General features: G+C 41.6%; 1 protein-coding gene across 1 annotated transcript; it reads right to left on the bottom strand.

Annotated features, from left to right (window-relative positions):
- Window positions 1-1,929: 1,929 nt before the first annotated feature.
- Window positions 1,930-25,104, bottom strand: TDRP (testis development related protein). The gene is made up of 4 exons (XM_032184235.1): window positions 24,867-25,104; window positions 14,010-14,069; window positions 7,377-7,480; window positions 1,930-5,044 (listed from the first exon to the last, which is right to left on the bottom strand). Exons 1-4 carry the CDS (start codon window positions 24,984-24,986, stop codon window positions 4,699-4,701), a joined length of 630 nt encoding a protein of 209 aa, XP_032040126.1. The 5' UTR covers window positions 24,987-25,104; the 3' UTR covers window positions 1,930-4,698.

Genomic DNA, 25,104 nt, shown 5'->3' with positions numbered 1-25,104 from the left:
AAATCTGTTATTTTCCTATACAACTCCAAACAAAACACCCGTTTCTCTGAAAAGGATTTCAACTCAACTGCTCAGTCAGTCTTCTCAATACTATGTGTTAGAGCTGTTAGAGCTACCAGAAACCCAAATACCACGATTATTTTCAGTAGTGGGCAAACTAAGCTTACAAAACATAAACATCATTCACGTTTCTCTACAAAGAGTGATTTTTTTTTTTCCAATTGCAAGTTCCTATTTCAAAATGCATTATTAAGCTTTCAATACTGTTATTTAGGTCTCTAGAGCATAAAAATTTACATGCCAGCCAAGCTTTTACTAGATTGTTATGGACTTGTAAAGAATACAGTAGCTTTCTTGCATCTCTCAGTCTACCAGGCACAGAATAGGAGAATTTTCTTCCCACATACAGAACAAGCATTCCTTTATTCTGTATCAGCAGTAAGGTTTTGTAAGTATCTTACAGAAAATTTTCCCTTATACTTCACTTGCTATTGTATATTTATTTATATTGTATATTTCATATCATTTTCTATCAATATTACTCCTATCCTTACTTTCTGGTTTTTCTCCATACTCCTCCTTACTTTGCAACTATAGAAGTAGCTTTTTTTTTTTTTCCTTCTTCTGCTACTATGCTGGTTGCCCTTACAAGAAACGCAGTTCTGTCCTTTCCCTTTCTAAACTTCGGGTCATTGGCCTACTTGTCCAATTCCAAGTCTTGTACGGTGCAAAGCAGTCATGCTGCAAGAAGTTTTTTTTTGGGAGACAGACTAATCATAGAAGCCTTTGCAAATTATCACCAGTGACTAAGCCTTTTATGAAATTATTTGCATTCTTGATAAGAGCTGGGTTTGTTTCCCAAACACTCACACATTAGAGCCCAACTAGCAGGCATTCAGAGAAAAAATAAAAATAATAATTTAAAAAATGAGAACAGTTTAGATGTACAAAAACCAGCTAAATAGCATGTGCATTCATATTCTTTACAGAGATGAGACATACAATAGTTCTGTCATCTGACATTCATGTACATGAACAAGCATTTCAGAAAGTTTTGGAAACTGAGATAGACGCACTCAGAATTTGGCAGGCTCCTTGTCCAACCAGGGTCTGCAGATGTCCGTCCCCCCATTCCCCCTCACCTGCCCAGGTGTACAGCTGGCCCATCTGGGTACAGTCAGAGATGTCTCTAAACAGGGATTTTTCCCCCCAGGAATGCAACCTGCATGAATAAAATCTTCTCTTCCAGCTAATTCACCCGCCCTGGTAAGAAGTGTTTGCCTCAATAATCCCTGCTAAGCCTGTTTAGAGAGCAACAAAGCCTGTAAATTTGAGAGGAAGAACGAGAAGCTGACAATACCTCTTTCTACCTCTGACCTACGGGTACAAGCGGCTGCATCTAACTTTTGTTAGATGCCATGAGGACGTTCCAGGACGTGTGGGTCTCACCTCGTTATGCAAAAGGATTCCAGGTCCTCCGGTTTACATACTGCTAGTGAAATCTTTAGGAAAAAATCCTGCTCTGCCCAGGCTTTCGTAACAGCCAGTAAACCAAAAAAAATAAAAATAAAACCTGTTTAAACCAATAAATACCAGTTAAGCAAAACATATTCAGTCTGTCAAAGCTAACAAATTCTTCCCAGTATGAAAGCAACGGGTGGAGCTTTAAATTGAGGGTGTTGCAGGTTCTGAAATGGCATCAATCACCGCGTTCACACAAATACAGCTTCACTCCCTTTGCCATGTTCTGCAATCATGTAAGTAACATCCACACAGGTGGAAACAAATTCATATGATCAATAAAACAAAAAATTAAATAAATCAAAGAGTAAGGCATTTCAGTTCAAACTAAATCTTTATTCATATGGAAAATACTATTTTTCTTTTTGCAAATGATGCTAATAAATAAAAATACTCAGAAAACTTTGCTGAGAGTTAAGTGACTAGTTACAGCCACACAAAGCTTTTAATTCCCGTTAAAACCACGCCAACAATCATGCAGATTGGCTACGAGAAAGCAATATAAACTATATTTTTATTTTGTGCAATCTTATTATACAATCTCAATGCTATCTTCTTCTAAACCATTTCACAGAGATTGAAATGCAATTCCAAAACAAATAGTAAGGGACATATTCTACACTTATTCCACATATGGAGCCGTGTATAGTTTAAGCCCATAAATGTGTAATGTAGTTAAGCGTTTAAAGAAGGTAAAAGAAAAGGGGACCCCGTTCTGAAAATTCAGACAAGTTTATAAACATAAGAGAAGAAAAGCTCATGCCGGTGAGTTCTCAAGACAAATACATTATCAAAGCATAACAATAAATTATATTAAATTTAATAATGTTCATCCTTAGAATGATTATTTCTGAGGAAGTATCACTTAAAAAGCACACCAAAACTTCCATCGCTAAGAGTCATACCTTAAGTTTACATATCTCAATTTCCCACTTAGATGCAATTTTGTTTTATGCTAGACTTCAGCTTTGTGAGCATGTTCTTTGTCATAAACCTAAAAACAAATTGAAAAATTCTGCAGCTAAGCTGTGCATCAAACACATCATCAAGGTGAGAAACAGGCACTTGACAGTATAATGTGCAAGGCAAACCTTTACTGGTCACAGTAGAAACAGTTTCTTCAGGAGGGAAATTAAAAGTCCTCAGCCCACCTCTGAGAGCAAAATATCGAGGGCTGCCAGCAGATCTTTTTCTGTTCTTTTATGTCAGCACCAACATCCAAACTAAATACTAGCTCATGCCTTACAGGGTATTCCGTAAACTATAAAATGCAGCATACTTTACCCAAGAATCCTAATTCTTTCCTATAATTAACCTCAGCATATGTACTTGCCAAAGGCAAATATGGAGTTTACTCACAGACTAAATGATGCAGTATAAATGCTAACCCTTTCTCCTCTGTTAGTATTTTATTTAATATATAATGCCAATTTTATAAATACAAGTTACAAGATCCTGTTTTATAGCCCAAAACAGCAACGCTTTTCTATACAAAATTAAGGACAATATCTTTTATCATCCTATTAAACAGAAAACAAACAAACAAACAAACAAAAAGCCATTTTGCTCGTTTCCCTCCAGGCACATCTCAACAGGAATTTCCAAAGAATAGCTATGCAGAAGCCATAAGCCAGAAAACTACACATGAATTGGAGGAGAGAGGAGAAAGAGCGCTAAGAAAGGAATAATGTGGCAGTAACAGAAACAAGGTACAAGCTTAGAAGAAAATTGCATGCATCCCTTTTCATCAGCTTCTTGCAAAAATACGTTTGCAGGATTTCCATTAAATATAAAGGTATGTGTTTCTTTCTAAAAACGTTGATTTTCTCTCCAATGGTAACTTGGTCTTCCTATTGTACTGGCCATGCTGCTAGGCAGTCAGCAAGTTTTCAGTTCAGTTACACCAGATAAACAATCCGGAGAGAAAAGGCCTACTGGTCATGTTTGTTGTGGGACTTTTGGTTTTATTTTCTTCCATGAATGGTAAAGCAGCGTTTCTGTCGGTCATATAAATAAAGTGGAAACCAATCTGACATTGGCTGTACTAATAATGAGCGAGAATATGCTAGAAAGAGGCACTTTTAGTATTCTATATACACGTCAAATCCCAAGGTCAACACTTCGCCCCCTTTTACCAAAACTGAAAGCATCAGTAGCTAATAAGACAGAGCTTTATAACAAAAATGCTTCACGAGTTGTGTGCATGCACATACCTGTAATGGCTCAGTTATCCCAAAATGTCAGGGTACAGTTCAGTCACTGCTTACGGAGGGAGGAGTGGGGAAAGGACAACAGACAGTAGGAAATGAAAAAACTGTGAAACAGAGGTCAGCTACTGTAAAAATGAACGTTTGCCCTTCCATAAGAAGCAACTCATCCCTAGATTCAGGACTACAGATACCAAATACCAAGATCTTATACTCTACCCCCTACTGCTTTCCAAATTTTCAATCATTTTTATTTTTGGCATGACATGCATCTTAAAAACTGGTAAGCTTTGTCAAACAACATTCACTATAAAAAAAAAAACAAACAAACAACAACTCTGGAAGACCCATTTGACCTGACTACTGGTGAAGTTCCTGTAATGGAAGGAATTACCTTAGAGTAGTATTTTCCCATTTCTTACACAGTACAGCACAGTGTGACAGTTGAGCATCTTGTGTGCACAAGCTGAAGCATATGCTGAGGCTGAAGATTTGGAAAACAGTCCACCAAGTATAAGCATTCTTCCTGCAAGCTACAGATCAGTATTCTTATTTAAAAAGGGACAGCATCAAAACTAACATTTTGAGTGACCCTCAAATACCAGGAAAAACCAGGACCTCGAGCTAGTGGAAGTTCCTACATAAGGCAGTCAAATTTACAACCAGTGTATACATTCACTAAGGAATTACTTCTTTTTTTTGGTAAAACCAACAATCCAACGTACTGCAGTCTGAATGTGAAATATAGGCACAAAATAGATTCTCTACTTTTTTCAGTGTGGAAAACATAGCTATTTAACAATGTAATAAGAAAATTTACTATTAGGCGAGCAAAAATTTGTAACAATCTGAATAAAACAAAGTACTGTATAAAGGTGCAATATTGAGCAGATTTGATTTTGGTTTAAACATACAAGTAAATCATGGAACCTTTCTCTTCTTATCTATAAAGAAATTCACATTACCAGTATCATTCTAGTTCTTCCCAGTTGTCAGTAAGGTTACCTTTGCTCTGACGTCTAATACTAACCAGCTTTCCAGCTGATTTGATACTCCACCTGGAGCTGTTTCCTGAACTGGCCAGGTTTGTGTACTTTGTGGAGCCTTTGGTTTCATCTTCCCAGCCTGACCAGGCTGTATAGTCACTTAAAGTAGTTGCTGCATCACTGGCAGAGTCAGCAGCAGTAAGCTGTGGTGGTTCCCATCCCTCAATCTCATCTGGTTTCCTAGATTGGACGTTCTGCTTTATCACCAAACTGTCCCAAAAACCTGTCTTCTTTTCTGACTTCATCTCTTCCTTTAGCTTTAGGTTTGTTCTAGAAAATAACAATGATGAGGCGATTAATTTCTTCATTTAACAATGTATGTAACAGTTATTTATAACATTCAATTAATGTTCTATAGTAATGAATGCTAAAATATTGCTTAATCAAAAAGAAGCATCTTGAATTTTATCCAAAGCTAGCTCTGCACATTCACTAAAGAAGTCAGCCACCACTCTGTGACAGCGCATCCATAATTGCTGTCTTCTGCAAAAACACCTTCCTATACACGTAAGGCTAAGCCCAGCAGAGTCTGGCAGCGATAAATCAGAACTAGGCTGAGTACGACCACTTCCTATTATCATAAACCTCACCTACCCCACAATGAATTACCTTTGGAACTGGCTCTGGAAACATATGAAGTATTTTAGCATGCATTAGAACAATTTAGGACTTCAGCCAAAACAAAGCAAGCACCAAAACCAAAAGTACGATAGTAGAAGCACTACGTAAATATTCTGTCTACCACCAGCTTTGAATACTCACTCATTGTTTTCCTCAGTTTCATATACCTGTTACGACCTTTCCAGTTACGTGTTATATCCTAAAATTTCTGATTTACAGTATTAGGACTTCAGGAAAAAAAATCCTGGTGTCTATGAAGATATGCACAGTACTTTGAAAACAGTTGATTTGCATTTCTGAAAAGAAATCCCCAAATACCCTTCCCCCAAATAAGAAAAAACAACCCTTGTATGGTTGTTTCCCAACGTAACAATTTGTACTGTTTCCAAATCCATATTAGTTTCTCTCCCAGAGACATTTGAAAGGGTGCTCATTCATGATAATGTTTCTTATCTCATTAAGAACTTTCAACCTGAGTTATTTCATATTTGCAGTGAGGAGCATTTAAGATACAAAATGTCAAGTATTTATGCATAAGTTTATGTACCAGGCTATGTATGTAACCAAACAGCAGAACACAAAAGGCTGAATACCAGTGGTGAAACAAAAAACCTTCAGGGTTCAACAAGCTAAACAACAAATTGAAAGAATTACCTACGATTAGCATCCAAATTCTTTAGCCTCAGATAAAACAACCACTGAAATTTTACGAATATTTCTATTAAACAGCTTTTTCCCATCAACATAACATAACATAAGGATTTCAATACTATCATATTTAAGTAGAAGCAATACCTTTTAAATACCTTTACAGTGAGTTTTTCAGTGAATTTAGCATTTTCAGAATTCTCATCTTGCTAAAGCCAGTCACAGACTCCAACCACTCTTGTATTTTGTGGCTAGAGCACTTGAAAAGTTGCATTTTTCTTTAAAAATAAACTAAACATCAGGGCATATGATTATAAACTAAAAATACAGCCAATTTTCATAGGAATACTAAAAATCCCTTTCCACGTTTATGGGAACTCAGTTTTCATACTGTATCAGCTTTATTCCCTGGGTTATTTCATTCTTATCTTCAGCATAAATTGCAAAGGATCCTTAAAGGAATTTAGCATCTGAACACCCATAGAATTGTACAGGGAACTTTTGGGTAATTTAATCAAACAGGCTCAAAAGGAAATACGTGTATTTGTATTCTAAATGTTTTTATATCTACATGTACATGCATGCATCTACATATACACATACATATTGAAATATATGTATTTCAACGTAAAATGTATTTCAATGTCAAATGGAAACAAAACATACTATGGCAAAGCTTTTATTTGGCTGAACACCTGCACTGCTGGGTAGCACGTTTCTGCCTGTTTGTAACCACGGTAATTAGGTAGGTGGGTAAAGCCTACATGTGCTAGCTGTAACAGCAAAACAGTCGATCCTGGGAAGAGGTCTGCCTCTTCAGGAACGTGCCCTAGCCACAGCAGCAGCAGCACTGCCAAGTGAACACTTCAGCTCCAACAGGGAAGGTTTGCAGAACCTGGTACAGGTACACCACTTAACCTTTTCAGGTGCAGACATGACTTTAAAAGAGGGAGTAAAGCACGTAAAAAAGAGGAATTCCTAAGTTCAAATGTAATTAATCCTTAAGAGGAAAGGGGAACGTGGATGACCCTTTTACTCATAAACCTTTACTGTTCTACAATAAAAAAAAAAAGATGGATTATGCAGCTAAATTCCCCCTTCTTTCTGATATACCTAAAAAGGTTAACAACAATATCCATCCTTTCCTAGTATAGCACGCACGTTAAACTTGCAATGAATAATTCTGAAATGCACATAAACCTTTCTCTGTGATTTAAGTTCCAGGAGTCGAACACTACTGATTTTCAGCCTCTGCCTTCACTGTTCTGCAGAGCTATTTTCTGTTCCAGTCTGTGTATTTTTTAGAGCAGGCAGAACAATCAATTGAACTCACCCTTTGGATTTTGGCGACTTGCATCCTGCTAGCAATTGCTGTTCATCATCCTTATTGAACATAGACGTCACTTCCTTCCAGCCCCGGAAACTTGCGCCTTGAACCTATGCAGAGAAGCAGACACATCCATAAATGTGTGTTACAGACTTCAGGCAGACAGCAGGGCTGCTTGGGTGGCAGAGGAGCAGCACCAGTCCTCCTTTCCTTGTGCTGTGCAGCTGAGAGCATGGAAGCTCTCTCATTTTGCACAGGAGTGGGTTGAGCGTCTGCAGAGAGAGCTGTAGACACTTCCTATCTCTGTGTAAACCAGTAAATCCGTACACAGCACTGTACTGTTCCTTCAGCATCTACCAATTTACAGCTCCATGGATCCCATGATGGGTCCTCTAAACCTTTAAGACATACTTCCACCACTTATTTGTGATTTCCAAAGAAAACACTGCCAGAATAATCCATAAAACAGCATCAACGTCCAAGTAGAACATACTTTGGTAATATGTGATACAACTGAGTCTGGAGTCAAAACATATTTTTGGAGTCACTCAGTTTGGAGCCTCCTCCTTGGAGATCTTCAAAAGCCACCTGGACATGGGCCTGAGCACCCTGCTCTGGGTGGCCCTGCTTGAGCAGGGGTTGGGCCAGATGCCTCCAGAGGTTCTCCCAACCTCAGCCATCCTGTGATTCTCCAAAAACTCACTCTGCAAAGCCTAGTGGATATAAAATGGACTAAGCTGAAAGAACCCCGAGATGTGCAACAGTAAAACCACAACTTCTGCCTACCACATTTAAGCCTCCTGTTCTAGCTTTGCCCTCACTGGTGCTGGCACTCCGAAGTATCTTTTCACTCAAGCGAAAAGGAGTGAAGAGCTCCCTCTCAGTAGTCTTCCCAGTGGTACCATACTACAGAATGCAACCCTAAGCAAAGGCAGGGGTGAAATACTTCTCTCCTACTTCAAGAAGCCTTCTTCTAGGTGCTGAAGAACTGTGATCTTTCTTTTTGACCATGGCTGTCATTCAACTGTCACCTACTAAAAAAATAAATAAATCTGCAAAACAGCCTGCTGCAATCCTTACAGCTGGCATAGTTCCAACTGTAGCTGCTGGTAGGTACAACCCAGGAAAGAGATCTTGATGCCACCATTCACTGAAACCATTAGTGTGACATGCAGCAGCTTCAACAGCTTTGCAACGTTATGAAAATATGAAAATACACTACTGATATAGCCTTCAAATATCAAGCCACTTGTAGGTCTTTTATTTTTATGATGCAACTGTCTACACAAAACTCAGAAGTAGTACTCCTGCAACTTTCAGTCTCTAAACATAGCTGACTAGCTCATATTCTCAAACTTTCAAAGTACTTTTTCCATGAGTCAGTGGACACGTGTCCACTGCTTTGAAGTTTACAGGATCACAGAGCCCTTAAGGCTGATCTCTGGAGATCATCTGTCCAACCACACTGCTCAAAGTAGAGTCAGCTTGAGCTGGCTGCCCAGGATTTTGAACACCTCCACAGGTGGAGACATCACAACCTCTGGGCAGCCAGTTCCAGGGCTTGACCACACTCAGGGTGAGAACATATTTTGTTTAATTGGAATTTCTTCCATTTTCGTTTGTGCCCGCTGCCTCTTGCACATTCACTGGGCACCACTGAGAAGAGTCAGGTGCCCAGTGGATGTGCAAGAGTGTTTCACATTCTTCCTACTGCAGAAGGCACCTGCAGAAACCTTTCTTGTTGCCCTTTCTTCCCCTCATCAGATGCAACTTCACACAGGTTTTGGCATTCCTAACCCCATCCCTGCATGCTCAGACAATGTCTTTATGTTTCACCCCCAACACTTGAACCTTCTGCCACGTCCTGAACACTTCCTTTTTATGCTTTTTTTTTTTTTTTTTTTTTTTCCCCGGGAGCATTTAGTTCATCCACACAGGCCTCCTGTCACCTTTGCTTCTTTCCCTGGTTGACAGGCTAGACGATTTTGGGGCTTGGAGGAGGTGATCTTTGAAAATCTAACCTGACTGACAACATTAGGATAGCGCTGGGTGGACAGTCAAAACTCTAGGCTTTAAAAAAAAAAGAAGAAAAAAAAAGTAAAAATTTATATAAACAAAACAAGTAGACAAGTGAAAGGTCCATAAGAGACTGCAAAGAAACCAGCACAACTAAGGACTGCAATTCTAACATCAGATGTTGGAAAGTCTAAGCCTTTAGAGGACCAGGTTGGCTGCTGCAGCCTACTACTCTTCAAAAATGCCAAACTTCTCAAGATGCCGTTTCAGTACTGTATGGAGTATGATTACAGACTGGTCTCATGCTCATTTGAGTATGGGAGCATGGAGTACCCCAGTCGGTACAGCCACTAATAAACTTTCTCCCCTGTCTTCCATTTTAGGTCGTGAAAATCTTTAGCACAAGGCCCTGTGCAATCACCCAGAAGGATCAGTAAAACTGAAATACAGACGTAAATTAAACCATCAATTGGCAGACTACTGAAAAAGCACCATCATCTTCTGTCCAAATAGGCATCTAAACGTCTCAAGCCCAGAGCACAGATTCTTCCCCTTCGGTAGATTAAGTCCCAGCTTACAAAGTACTTTCTTTACCATGAAAAAGCTGCCATTTAATTAGTGCATCTCTCGAAATTGGAGTACGAGTAGTCACTTCTAGAACATCGTGTAAAGGATGCAGTCTGTCTACCCCTGGTCCAACTGTCTGCTGTTTCTCCCCCTCACTCCCATTCCCTCCGCTTTGCCGGCGCTTCAGCATCACTGCCCATCTGTCAGATTCCTGGAGAGGAGGTTCACAAGATGGCAGAGCTGGTCTACCAGACACTGCTGCTGGAAAGGGCAGAGCCGGTCCATTACCTGCTCACATTTGTACTGCCTGCCTTATGCCATGGTTTGGTACTGAGGGCACCGGTTCAACTCCCTGAGCCAGCAGACATCTGAATCACTCATTTTTTGCATTCTTGTGGGTTAATGGTAAGAATCAGCTCATTAAAAGATGTCAATGAACAACTGATCATGGAGATTAGGGGCAACAGAAATTTCTTTTTGTAGCAGCAACTACTCTATCAATTCACACACCCTATGAAAATTACGGTCATCTTTCTTCTGCACAGCCTTGTATGTGCAGCGTGGCTTCCCCAAACTCACCCCCATCAGTTCATTCTACAAACTCAACCCTTACTGTAAGGTTTTCCTGCTTTGCTGCCCATATTCACACAAGCAAATCAAATATGTATAAACAAATGTCTATCTACTAACTTAATAGATCAAGTACATCGGAAAGGGACAGGTCCCTTAAGTTGGAAGTCTCCTGTAAACTTGAGAGGCATTACTCCAAATTAATGACTTTAAGTATACCACTTTTAAGCACGCCAACAAATTCAGAAGATTGACACGACTCTCAGCCTCCCATACTAGGTAGACAGGCAATGAGTATTACAGGAACAGTCAAAGAGTCTACTGGGAAGCAGAGAAGCACCACTAAGATGACTTTTCAGTTAATTTTACTGTCAAAAGCACATAATTCATAATTAAAGCTCTACTAGATGGCAAGAAGGTTCATGAAAAATTAAGCTAAAAGGTGACGAACAAGGAATACTAATAGTTGGTTATATACTAAGTTGAAGAGTCCTAAAAGCAAACTGATAAAGTATGTTGCAAAAAATGTATCTTGACATACAGATGAACACATAATAAAGAAGACAACTGTAAACTCAACTGAAAGCAGCTAAATGTGCACGAACACATTGCTGAGGAGTGGGGGGAGAAGGGTAGAATTCAATCAAGTCGAAGAACGGTAGAAAGGATCTGGGACGTTATGTTAGAGGTATATGATAAATGGTTAACATTTCATAGCAAGTGATTAGAGTGTGTTTGAATATGACTCTAAAACGATAGTGCTTTCTGAACGGGTACTAGCACTTGCAATTCTGGTTAGACTTCTCTGTTTCTTGACTGTTGACCAACAAAGCACAGAAGTCACTCTCTGTGGGCTACAACAAGCCACATGTCAAGAGACTTAGCAACCAAAAAAGAGCAATTTTGAGCTCTGCATACCTGCAGTGAGAACCAGCATGTTCAATGCCATTGTGTAGTTAAGCAGCTAATCCCTAAAAAGTCTCTGCTCAGCATGTACGAAATGAGATTTCCAGAAATTTATATTTTGGCCAAGTTTTTAGCAGACCTTCACAAATATTTTCACACAGGATTGACAACTGGTACAAAATCCTTCAGCAAAGTAGAGGCACTCCACGAAACACTTGCAGATTATTATTTTTTTTTAATGTAAACAAGAAGAATGGATTTTTCTCCCAACCTTGACTGAGAAGAAACAACTGTTTGTTCTGCAGCTTCCCTCCCTCCTCCCCCTGGCAAAATGAGGCGAAAATTAAAAGCCAGAGCTGGAATTTTCCATATAAGTACTTTACAGTTCAATAAAGTCACAACTAAGTGTTTTATAATAAAAATGTCAATCAATAATAAAAAAAATGTCAATCAGCTTTAATTAAAGAAGCGTTGTTCCCACATTATAGGAAGCCTATTCATAACATGCAAGAACTCAAATAACAAAGAATTCAAAATGGAAAAAAACACCCCCCACCCCTCAAAATTTGTCTCCCAGACATCAAAGCAATTAGAGAAGGAAAATTTCTCAACTCTGCTGGAGTACAGGCCAACAATTACTCTCTTCTGGGGTGCACAAGTTGAAAGGCTGGAATTCGGCCCCACTGGATTTCCCAGCATCTCCAATTCTGTTATTAGTGATTGAATTTGTTTCTCAAGAACAAAATTTGCCTCTTTTCAACAGCTGGCCTAATAACAACAGTAGGCAATGCCCCTGTACTTGTAACTCCAGACCTCGGCACTTTGGTTGGCCCCAAGATGAGCTTAGCCAAGGCCCAAGGGGCAGCAGCGACATGAACACGGGTTCCAGCTTCAGCATTTCCCAGCACACCACCAGAGGGTTCATGGCTCCTCAGATGAGAGGCTACGAGGCTTTCTAACCAGCTACGCCCACCCTTCAGCTGAGCCGTGAAGAGGGAAGGAGAAACCCTTAGTGTTACAGTCAGTGTGAGCTCACTGCCAGGTGGGCAACTTCCTGCATGAGCAAAACCATGAGCATGTTTTGCATCTCCATCTCCATCCACTAGGACCAGCTCCCACTTGCACACCTTCAAACCTAGGTCAGAGGCTTTTCTCTGAGAATGGGAATTGGTCTAAAAGTCAGGCTTTAAGATCCCATAAAGTAACCTTTATCTCCCAAGAGGGCAGACATACCAAGCTCGCTTCTCTTTTCCTCAAGAGCTGCATTGTTCTTCACTGTGCTGTTTCAACATGGAGACTGCTTTATTCATGAAACACACATACTGAAAAGGCCACACATATAATTCATCAGCCTTTTATTAACATATTAAAGATTTCAGAAGTTGTGGGACACCACTGTACTGACAGCTTCTAAGAAGACAGAACAACCAAATGAAATACAGAAGTGCTTTCAGAAACAACAATAAAGAAACAGAAGATGCGAAGGATAAGGAGCTTTTTTTGTGAATACATTTTCAAGACAAGGGGATTTTGCTTTACAACAGAAAAACACTGCAGCTCAGTGGTTTGCCTGAGGACTTTTTTTTTTTTTTTTTTTTTTTAGAAATCAAAACAGACTCTTAGCAAGACTTCCTGAATAACTGAGAAATGGACAAAAAAGTTCCAAGAAAAATTAGATTAATGTTAAGATTCTTCTCCTTAGCATACATCATCACCTATAATAAAATAAATAGTAGTTGATGTTTCCATCAAAAAGAACAAATATTTTCTTCTAAAAAGCTGAAAAGGATATAGTACAATTACACTTCCATTTTCAGTGAAAAATCATGCTGCATCTGAAGTAGAACAAAAAAGAAGTAACAGAGGCAGATGTTCACTTTATACATATTAATGTGAAGTCTTCTGTTACTCTAATGAAACTATTTTTAAATGCTTTTCTCTATACCTATGGAATTTCAAAACAAGCTCTAGCATATCATAACAACTTCCAGTTCTTTCATCTTCTACCAATGTATTTTAAGAACATAAAAAAAAAAAGTCTTGGACACACATCAAGGTAAAAAAAAATAAAAAATTAACTCAAATGCCTACTTTTCTGAAAGAGATAGAAGATAAAGTCTTTAATCTCTTGTGGTCAGAGAGCCAGTTGATTTACAAGCGTAACTGAATACATACAAAAATTTCACTTACTACTTGTGTTTTCAACACCTGTTACAGCTAATATTTAGTACTTCCTTAGATTTCACTTTAGTTATTCCCGTGGATTCTTATTTTTGCTTTGCTTTTTAATATGTGAAGGAACAAAAATGGTTAAGGTACATTTTTTTTCCCCAACAACGAAAGGAAATAAAGCAGCTTTCTAATTAACTACTACACTGCTATTATTACTTGAATGAAAAATCCACAATGGGATGAGGAAGGATCAAACATAATTATAAAATCATCAATAAAGTACATAAATATCCCCCTTAATTCAAGCTGTACATGATAAACAGGTAAGTTCCTAACACACACAGAGTGAACTATGGATGACATAAAGCATGTTACACTTCCAAAGAAGTATTACAGGTATTTATTTACCTTTGTTGCAAGTTGTGATACTGAAGACGGAACTTCATCGTGAAGAAACTGGTCTTTATTCTCAAAAGAAAAGAAAAGGGGGAGAAAAGATAAAAGAAAAAAAGAAAGGCCCATAGTTAGTTTCAGCTGGACAATTAGCAGTAACATATTTTATAGTATTCATGAATGCTTTTATTCTGTTCAACCCATCATAATAGAAAATTGACAAAATATGGTCACAGTGCAGAACTAAGCAAAGACCACTACTAACATACAAAATGTTATCAGAACTCCAGCTAGAACGATGCAAAATGATGTACCAGAAGTAAAAACATAGATTCAAACCCCTACCAATAAATAAATAAATAAATAAATAAATAAAATAAAGTGTTCAAAAGAGAGCTCAAATATACCCTCATACAATAGTGATTTCCACACAATTAACATTTAAAATTTTAGTTTGAATCTTACATTACGAGTTGTGTCTATATATTATGGATCTACATTCATCTGATGAACGCTGTCGTAGGTGGTGGTCTGTGCAGTGCCTATAGGCTGGAGTGGGGCATCTTCTAAGACATTTCACATTAAAAAGCATTGCATTTCCTTAACTGACAGGCAAACCTTTGCCCACATTCCTTTCTCCTCTATTTTTAACTCAAGATTTCTGAAGAAAACCAGAGTACTGAAGATGACACTGAAGGCAATTCAATTAGGCAACAGTTCTGTCCATCTCTGAATTACACTGGTATCTCAGTGCACTCAAGCCATCATACTATCAACAGCTTCCTCAAGACACAACAAGATCAGTACCAGGAATACTTTATGGGCTAAAGAAAGATATGAGATGTGGGGCACAGTATACAGGAATTACACAATTTTCAACATTTTCAGTCTGTGTTTTAATGAGAAGTTTTTTTTTCTCTAGATATACAAATAATCCCCAAATACAGAATAAGAACAGCAATCTATAACTTAAATTATTTAACTGCAGTTCCAAAGAAAACTGACAAAAATTACAACAGAAAGTTTTGTGGAAAGCATCTTTGAAGTGACAGATCCCCCAAATCCCCTGCAGTTACTTCTGTCCATTTTTTTTTTCCTTACATCAGCCAAATACTGCTTCAAAAACCAAACCTGAGCAACTCCCTTTTCAACTACAGCAAATGCTAAGGAGTTGATACGCTCCGTGTTTTTAAGGTAACTCCATATAAACAAAAGCACAGACCTCTGCACGCACACATGCCAAGCCACACAAAACGCCCAGCTCCATGACCTCGGTCACTGCATCTTCAGCATCGGGCAGAGGTGAGGCAGCCCGCAGGAGAAGCAGCAGCTATTCCTTGTCATGCAGGGGCCCGGATCCATCAGCTTCCTCTCTGAGAGACCACTTTGAGATCCCACGTGATTTTTTTTTTATGATATTAGGCAACAGTTCATATTATCCAAGGGACAAGGATGGCATCGGGAGCATTTCTAGAAGCAGCACAAGGACTGTCACACTACAGCTCAGCGGTAACTCTGCGCTGGAAATCATGATCTGCAGACAGATAGCTTGACTTGTTGGGGCAGAACACAAAGTCAGGAACTCCTATAATCATCCAAAATGAGAATATTGCTTCCCGGAGAGCTCACCAAGTTATTTAACTTCTGGATTTCAGCCAGCTGTCTTTGACACAGGAAGGTATTATTGTAGACGGGATACCAAACATGACAAAGTTCACATCTGTGCTGTACTCTAAAATTAAATTCAACTACTATTATTTTTTTTTTAATTTAAAAAGCAAATCACTGGATCATTGGCAATGTTTTAACAGGAAATGCCACAAAAAATTGCAAGAGTTTTCTCGTTTCCCCTTAACACTGTCACCTCTCATTCTTTTGCATGAGGTCACAAACACTTCCTTAACGTGACGGTATCTCTGCTCTGGCACGGGGTTAAGAGCTAGAGAATATTTCAACTCATTTGTCCGAATTTTTACCAAAAAGAATAGAAAAGCCTCTATGAAATGGTAAGAGGAAAAATGATTTCAGACATCCAGAGCTGGCAAAGCCGCCAGCTGCAACAAGCACATACCCCATCTCCAGAACAGACACGTTCACACCTTCAGACCAGAGGAAGGACACCTCGCACTTCCACTCATCCAGCTCTGCAAACACCTTAGGAATGATTTTAAAAACATGACAGAGCATGGAGAAAAGATGGAAGCGTGAAGGCACACAGCCTCCAGCAAGCCAAAGCATGAGGAAACAGAAGTGTGAAGCAGCTTCCACAGCGAGCACCTTGTGGGGCTAGGGAGCACTGTCAAACTGGAACATCACCTTTGATAGAAGTTGTAATTCACAATAAATAAAAGAAGAAAATAAAAAAGAAGCAACCTTTTTGTCCAAGTGAGAGAGCTAGGGCTGTGTGTGTGTCTGTTAATACGTCCGTGTGTTACTGCTCATGGGCACGCAACGAGCCTCTACTGTGGGGTGAGGCAGGAGCTGACAGCAGCGGCACGCACACACGGCAGGGCTCTGTGTTGGAGGACAACACCAAGTTAAAAAGATGTAAAAGAGACAAAAATATATGAAAATTTCAAGAAAAATCAACTGTTGAGGATCAACTGCCTAAACTACATGTCTCAAGAGCAGAAGACCTATCAAGAGGCCAGGGACCCCTGCAGAAGGTCGGGATCTTTTCAGACCCCTTGCCTAGGGGAAGAGTTGCCCAACTGGTGCGCATCTGACGTCCATCCGTACGTCCCACGTGCTCGCGGTAACTCACAACTGAAACCAATTGAGTTTCAATCAGCCAGCACCAGTAGGTTTGAATTTAACCATCTCCGAGAGACGTGACTTCTCCACATTTTCTGGAAGACCTCTGGCTAGGGAGAGCAGAGGGAAGCATGGCAGGAAGAAAGCGTGATGGGAGCACCGGCACGTTGGGAGACAGCCACAGCACACGCTGACTTGCGTGGCTTCATTTAATTTTCTTTCTTTCTTTCTTTCTCCCTCCCCTAAGGGGACAGCCAAATGTACAGGTATTTGTAAAGAGTGAAGATGAACTTGCTTTATGGCACTGCATAATGAACACTGTCACTGTGAACATTTACAAGCTACCCCAGCGTGTTTTGGTCTAAGTGGTTTACAATTACAACAATTCATTTTTTACTTTAACTTAAAAGAAAGACATGGACTGCATTATAGCGCGTGGTAATGAAATAGGCAACCTAATGCTCAGGCGAGTGGGAAATGCTGATCAACTTGAATAGCCTTCCAGTTCTGGCACGGGAATGCTGGTATGCACAGCGTGTTTTCCTAAGGAAACAAGCGCCCTTTTGTTGGACATGCTGCAAACCATAAGGTACTCAAGGGATTAATTCAACTAGCACACAAACCTTTTTGTACAGAGATCAAAATTGTAATCTACTTCCCTCAGCTTCCTTTGTGGTAAAGTAATTAATTAGTCTCCTTAGATCGTTCGCTTTAATAACTCGGTCCGAGAGGAGAAGTGCTGGACATGGAATAGTTAAGGCAAATAACAGCATCACCTCACCCTGCGTGCCCTTCTCTTGCTCTAGCACATGAAATGGCACATTATCGATTTTCTCTACCTAGTTGCGGAGCCTCCCTACCATACCCATACTAGTCGTCGAAGCTGAAGGCACGTAAGGATAAACAAGCCATTATTTTAAAAGTAGGTCTTTTCAGTCCTACTGACCTGCCTACTGCCGCATCTCATCAAGGACCAAGCGTAATTTAAAGGCTAGGTTATCGTGCCCGTAAGTGCAAATTAGAGTATAAACCACAAACATACAGCTTAAGTGGGAAAAAAAAAAAAAAAAAAAAAAAAAAAAAAAAAAAAAAAAACACAAGCACTACCTGAAGAGATACGTGCCAGTGCAGAATTTAACCCAACTCCCACTATTCCACAACCCCCCAGAGCAGTTCAGCAATAGGAGATGGCTAAGAAAAAAGAAAAAAAAAATCACTCAGGAGATCACACACCTGAAAGTTAACCTCTGAAGCTGGAAAGCTTCCCAAAGCACCGACTACAAACCGAGAGGAGAACAGCTTTGTAGACATGCCCGGCCAGAGGCGGCGGGCTCACGCTGAGAGAAGCGGATCACAGCAGCAGATCGCTATCTCGAACTGCAGCTAACAAAAGCACCAGTTTCCTTGGGCTGGGGCACCCCTTCGCTGCAACATCAAACGGCACAGAGACTACAGCAGGTTATTAATGCAAAAGTCGCTCCACTTATCTAATGTGGGATCTGAATCAAAACCAATGTAAATTGCACTCTGGCGTAGGTAAGGAGGAAGTTATCAGCAGATAACTGCTGATGGGACGCATTTTCTCTGCTGTGCATAAACACACCTGGAAAATTCAGTGTGTGGATACACGCCTTCTGCCCAGTAATGAAACTGAGGCGACCGTGATCGCGTTTAGATGGACAGAGAAGCAGCTATGCTACATGTATTTTCTACGTACTCTTAACATGGCTGAGAGATAAAACTGAACTGTTTTAAAACAGAAACCGATAAAACTGAACCCAAATGCTCACCCAACACCGAATGTGCCCTCCGAGGAAGCGAGGTTTGCAGCCTGGACAGCTGGAGGATGCACTCCTCGGTCACACACAGCTTTCTTTCACACGAGGCAGCGTGTTCCCAACTCCCATGCTGAACCGTGAACTTCCTCTGCTCCTCTCTTGCAGAGGAAGTCTACACTAAGATCAAGACCACTTCATTAGCGCTGTCCATATTTCATCTGCTGCTAGATCTCACCCTTCCATTTCTGTGTCCCCAAAGCAAGCGAATGAACCAAACCAACCATCTGGGCAGCTAGTGCAAATTGAAAATTAATATCACCAAAGAAAAATCTTAAACCAGGCATTTCTCAAGAATTCCTTGATATTTTAAACTGTTTTATCTCCTCTAAACAGAACAATTTGGTGCTCCAAATTGCTCATCGAACTTAGAAAAGCTCCCCCATCACAACAACCACCAGCCTCAATGCCACTGTGTCTGATGGTGACAGTGACTCCCACCCCGCAAGCCTCCTCTGCCACGTGGTGGCAAATTGAAAGTAATTTGCCAACAGAGAAAACACCAAAAATAAGTCTATTAAAGTGTACTTTCAGCTGTTCATTCACTGCTTCTTGTTCCACGCTGCCAGCTTTAAGAGGTCCAGGTGACTACCTCGGATCCAGCAGACATCCCATCCAACATGTCCTAAAATGCTTTCATCCCTCTGGTCCCAGCCTGCTGTAATGAACGATTATCCTCCACATTGACTGGGAGATGAAAAACAGATTTCCTATCTTTTCACCTTTTAAATTACTATTAAAACCGCAAGAATCCAAACAAAGATGATGTTTTCTCCTTCAGCATCCACAGCTGTCAAAAGCTTGTTTAGCATTTTCACAAACCATTCCATTCAACCATTTATTCCTCAGTTATTGCTTTGCATTCCTTCACATTTTAAAGCAGGGCATCTAGATTATTTCCATATTTTTATCCTGTCAATTGATACAAATGGCAAGAATTACTGGAGAAGATTGATTTCTGAATGTAAGTATTTACATAAGAATACTTTTGTAGTTGGGCATTTTATCGACATTACAGAAAGAAACATCAGAGCAGCAGATGCCTGTGCTCGGTGTTTCTACATCAGTGCAGGAGGTTATTCCATGAACCATTCACATTATCGTGTATCTCTGTAGTAAGTCATTATGCTACATCTCACTCAGACTTTGCTTCTTGTAACAGCTTTGGAAGGATGTCATTAAACACCTTAAAAATAATTCAAGAAACTGAGCTCATTAAGATTTTACTTTTGCCCCGCTTTAAATATTACAAATGTGCTTCAAGAACTGGAGACAACTGTATTAAGACCGAAATACCGTCAATGTCAAAGCCGAAATGAGGAAGGTCAGATAATCAATTTGACTCGAATTGCTGCAACGATTTGAATATTCCAATGAAGTTTTCCATTTTAATGATGTTTCTGTCTGAAAATTTCTCTGACAGTCATTTTTTAACAACTTGTCCATGCCAGGACTTCACATTTGCTGCTTTCTGATCCCAAAAACAGGCCAACTGGTGGTAGCTCAAAAGACATTATCTGACATACAATTTTTTTTATTCAGTCACGCATGGCATTTGCAATTAAATTACACATCCCTCCCAGAAAAAGCTCTTGCATGAGTAATGGCAATATTTCCATAGTATAGTTTCTGCAAAACAGGTTGAAGGCTTTATTTTTGGTTACACCGCAAAGGCACTGCTTCCCTCCGAGATGCTGCCTTCCTCTCCGCTTGGAGACATGGAAAATCTCCATCACCTCTGCTGGCAGTGCCACAGCCCTTGTGCAGCCTGACAAAACACTTCTGGTTAGGCAAGGAAAGAAACTGTAGCCTTACTTTACTAGTAAAGATGTGAGTGCATCGATTGTTTCACAGGAAGAATGGTATTTTGGTTTGTATGTTAATGGCACACAGTCCCTGTGACTCCAGGAAAGCATGGCTTTAGCAAGGAAGGGGATGCGCTAAGAAAAACCTTGAAAGCAATGCCAGAAACCTGAATGTGAATGTTCTGAGAGGAAGGGAGGCCAGCTGAAGAAAGTGAAGCAGGAGGATGAGGATGACGGCAGCTTGATGCCGTGAGCAGCAGCCAGAGTATCAGCCATGGGACTTACTAGGGGTTTGGGGAAACACAGCAGAGGTATTAGGGCTGAAGGAGAAGTAACCACCATCAGGATGGAGAGTGGGAGTCTGCGCAAGAATTTCAGCTTCTACACAGAAAGAAAAATAATAATAATTAAAAAAATAAATATATATAAAAAAAAAAAGCTGACCTGGACTTTATAGAGGAAGCAGTGGTAAAGTATTGGGTACTTGAGTATTTGAGCAATGGATGTAAACCACAGACAGCCTTCAGCTTACAGGCTTCGCTGAGAGAAAAGGAGGGACGCTGATGTTGCCTGCAGCAGGAGGCCACCAGAAAATGGGCACCTTGGAGGACTTCTGGTGGCATGAATTGACACAGGGCAGGAGGTGAGAAGCAGCAGCCCGGAGCAGGGTCAGTGGTGTGAAGCTGGCAGGATAAATCAGAAAGTGAGGTAGCTCAGAACTGGAAGAAAAATAAAAAACGAGAGCCCAAAGCCCCACAAGGCACTGTCAGATCCACAGGGCTCCGTGAAGGCCGTGAGAAAGACAAAGGATCCAGCCAAGAAGCTACTGAAGGATGAACATGACCAGGAGGAGGAAAAGCAAGAAAGGCAGGCCAAGGGGGAGTCCTCGCTGCCGGGCCCACGATCTAATGTTCAAGAATGATGACAGAATACAGGTGATGGATGTCAGCCAGGAAAATGTCACCGAAATGTCACAAGAACGACTCTGATGAAAAGAAAAAGCAGGCTAGCATCGAAGAGAAAGTATAAAGGAATTAAAAGAGTACTGCAGGCAAAGCCTGAGACGCATTTAAAAGGTTAGGAAGTGAAGGGAAGACATTGGCTGGATTAACACTTACTACTTTTTTAATTAAAAACCAACACTGCCACCACCACCACCAAAACCTCTCATTCAGTGCTCTAGCAGACCCCACGAAACGCTGCGCAGCTCCCACCCATTCCTTCGGGGCCCGTCTGAGTTCGCCTCAGCCCGAGATGAAAGCTGGTACTGAAACGGTACGGAGCCTCAAACGCCTTAATTAAAGCAGATAACGAAAGATCTGCATACCCAGCTTTGAGACAGCCCCCGAGCAAGTCTAAACAAAACTCAGCATCAAACGTGCCTTTGCACATTGAATGCCTTTGAATACGACCAAAAACACGATTGGAGGAGAGCGGGTCAAGGCTAAGGATCCGAAACATTTCACGGGAAAGGCAACGCTGCCAAAGATGATACTCGGTTTACCCCGATACCCACCTGCCACCCTCACACACAGATATTTGCTACAGCTGAGCGCCACTTTACGTAAGAGTTGCATGGAGTATCGACACATCATTGACATCTCCGAGGGCTGATTAGATTACAGCAGGCTTTAATCAAGGAGAACCCAGCAGGACTGCCAAAACATCGCCTTGCAGAAGTCACAACCAAACATTTTTCCCATTCCAAAAACACAGCTACAGTTCGAAACATAATGAGCGTATTACAAACTGGACGCAAGTTTGGCATGCAGCACCATAAGTTCCAGGCGTATTTTGGGAGAGAAACGCAAGACCCACGTTAATTTCATTTTATACACGTGTACTACTTACATGTATTAAGTTGCCTTCTTGCATTAATTGTAACTCTAGCCAATAAAGAACCTTCACCGCATAAACGTAAAATATTTATGCTCGGGAGCATAAATTAAATCTAACTTCTATGATTCAGTCTAAAAGTGTTTGATCTAAAACAAAAATATACAATTCACACACTCACGTGCACAAGTACAGTTTCAGAACTCACTTGTCTTTCTTATCTCAGGAAGCAGCTTACTATTTTAAAGAAGTGTTAACAATTCAATGCACTTCAATGTATGCAGAAACTCCTGCTGAAAAGCGGCTAAAGGCTGACGGTTCCCTCCCACTGCAATCTTCATCTTCTGAACTTTGTTTTTGTTCTCCCCTGGAACAAAATCAAACCGCTCGGTACTCCAAAAACCCAGAACCATCAAAACCTCTGGTTTTAGATAATACTAAGCTCTTCTATTTCAGAAAGTGAGCCTATGAACTTCTACAAGTTCAAATGTCTGCTTGAGTAAGGCCAGATCAGCTTTCCATATCTAAATACAATTACTAAAATTTCTGTGCAGCAACAATGTTTGTTGTTTTTCAGTTTCTGTAGCCTAATTCTCTGTTGCTGTCTGCCACTGCAATGTCCTAATTATGAGGCTGTACAAGAGAGAACTCCTTCACTCTTCCTCAGCTTGGAGCAAACAGCATACAGCAGCATAAATCAGTCACAACGTGATGATGACAATTAGTCTTCTGTTTTACCAAATGACAGATCAGAACAGAACCTAGAGGAAATGAAATCAAACAGTAAACTTCTGCCCAAAATCAAATGCCGGGCTTTCTTAATTCACTAAAAAGCACTCCAGCAAATTATTTAGAGCTTGCCCTAGAGACAGAAAACCGGGGAAGCCCTGGTTGCTTTCCTCCTGGATGAGGAAATCCTTCATTCATAGCTCGGGCAGGCTGTGCCACACAACTTCAGCAGGGCAGAGGGGGCTGAGAGTTTCTCCATGGCATCACTACCGTCCCCCAGGGCTCAGCCCTAAACAACGTGGCTGAATCCCCCTGCACTCTGCTGTGTCCCGCTCCCTTGTGATCCTAGGACCAGGAGCAAAAACAGATCCTACGACCAGGAGCAAAAACAGGTCAGAAACTGCAAAGGCCCATGAACCTTACCAGCTCCAACAAGCTTAGCAAGTACTTTACCTTACCCTTGAGACCCAAGCGATGTTTTAGAAATACTGTACCTACATCTGACCTAGATGCTGCCTTTGGTAGATCAACAAGAATTAAAAGGTTAACCAGGTGATCCTGCTTTTCCATACAGTCCATCACGCCTTAAAGTTTAAATAAACTCTACAGTAACTACTTTATTTTTTTTTCTGAATTTAAAAATGAAGCAGACTTGACTCAGACAAAACAACTAATAGCTTATGGTCTTCATGACAGCTTCTGGGCTAATCTAGGCTCCAGCCTTGCTAACTTTCCTGAATCATTTGTCTTCAAGAATATTTCATTTAGTGCCTGGGAATGATTTATTTTGCCCTGCCATCTCCTACACCAAAAAAAGCATCTTTTATTTCAGAGCCATTGGGAGCAGACACTGTTGGGAGGAGGAATGGAATTTTATGAAAATTGATGAAAACTCAAACCTTTTGGACCAGAAATCATCGCCATTATAATCTGAGACCTCCCACTAATGAAAGAGAAGCCCGTGCTTGTAAAGACAACGGGACAAAATCAAAGCCCAAACAAGCCTCTGTTGCTAAAGTTGTGGATAAAACGATGGCAGAATTGTCAGGATGACAGGCTGAAGAATCACCTGCTGATCTGGGGGGGTTTGGTCAGCAGCCTCTGAGGGGTTTGGGGTATTTGTGGGTGCCGAAGAGAAGCAGCGAGCAGTCCATGGGATTCACTGGAAGCGTTTGGTTGGCTTGGGTGGGGGAGGCAAGGAGACAGGAGGTCAGCAAGCCCAGGAGGGCTGTGGACAGCAAACCAGCAGCTTAGTGAAAGCAGGGGAAGTTTGCAAGCACCTGAGGGTAGGAACCGTGGATGGAGAGAGGGGAGGTGTGTGATGAGAGGCTGCAGGAGATACATGGGGCCACCTCCAGCCCCGCAACCCCTTGAAGGGGTCTCCGAAACGCAACTCCTCCTGTTACAGGAGATCCCATTTGTCTACGTGCATCTTCCCAGGGACGGGGCTCCTGTGGCCACAAGCAGGAGAGAGGCCGAGGCCGGGCAGCACCGGGGCTCACCCAGGCGATTGGGGCTTCCGAGGGAAGAACTGCTGGCAACTGGGGAGGCTGCTCCTCATCGGGGGCCCCGTGCCGGCAGCCAGCACCCCAAAACCCAGGCAGAGGGCGGCTGTGCAGGTGCCCTCCGGCTCTCCCGGCTGAAGCGCTGGGTGCTGGCTGGATGCTCCCACACGAGACCAGCGGCTCCCACCCGGAGCTGCAGCCCCAAAAATCGCCCCCCCCCACCCACCCTCCCCGCCCCAAACTTCTCCGCACGCACCTGCAAAGCCGGGAGCCGGCCGGGGCGGTGCCAGCCCAGGGCCCGGCGGGGGAAAACTGATTACTCATGTGGCCGGAGGGCCGGGCAGCGCCGGGCTCCGAGACCCCAAACCCGTCCCCATCCCGGTCCCCGTCCCCATCCCCGTCCCCTACCTGCGAGGCCGCGAAGGCGGCGGCGGGCGGGGGCGGCGGCGGGGGGCCGCGGGGCCGCGCCTCGTCCTCCTCGGGGGAGTCGTCCAGGAGAACTTTGCTGCTCTTGTTCAGCTTCCACATGGCGGGCGAGGGAGGGAGGGAAGGAGGGGAGGCGGCCGGCCGAGGAGGGGAACGGGGGAGCCGGGAGGTGGCTCCGGGCCGGGCCGCGCTGTCAGCCCCGGGGCCGGAGGAGGAGCGC

Source organism: Aythya fuligula, chromosome 3 (assembly GCF_009819795.1).
Source record: "Aythya fuligula isolate bAytFul2 chromosome 3, bAytFul2.pri, whole genome shotgun sequence".
Classification (NCBI taxonomy): domain Eukaryota; kingdom Metazoa; phylum Chordata; class Aves; order Anseriformes; family Anatidae; genus Aythya; species Aythya fuligula.
The sequence above is the reverse complement of the archived record's forward strand: the minus strand, read 5'-3'. Positions and strand labels throughout refer to the sequence as shown.

Bases quoted from the DNA above. Each gene is read 5' to 3' on its own strand.
- TDRP (XM_032184235.1), bottom strand. From the start codon at position 24,986: ATGTGGAAGCTGAACAAGAGCAGCAAAGTTCTCCTGGACGACTCCCCC. The intron at 14,070-24,866 runs GTAGGGGACGGG...TTTTCTTTTGAG, and splicing joins CCGCCTTCGCGGCCTCGCAG to AATAAAGACCAGTTTCTTCA. The intron at 7,481-14,009 runs GTAAATAAATAC...TTCTCTGCATAG, and splicing joins TATCACAACTTGCAACAAAG to GTTCAAGGCGCAAGTTTCCG.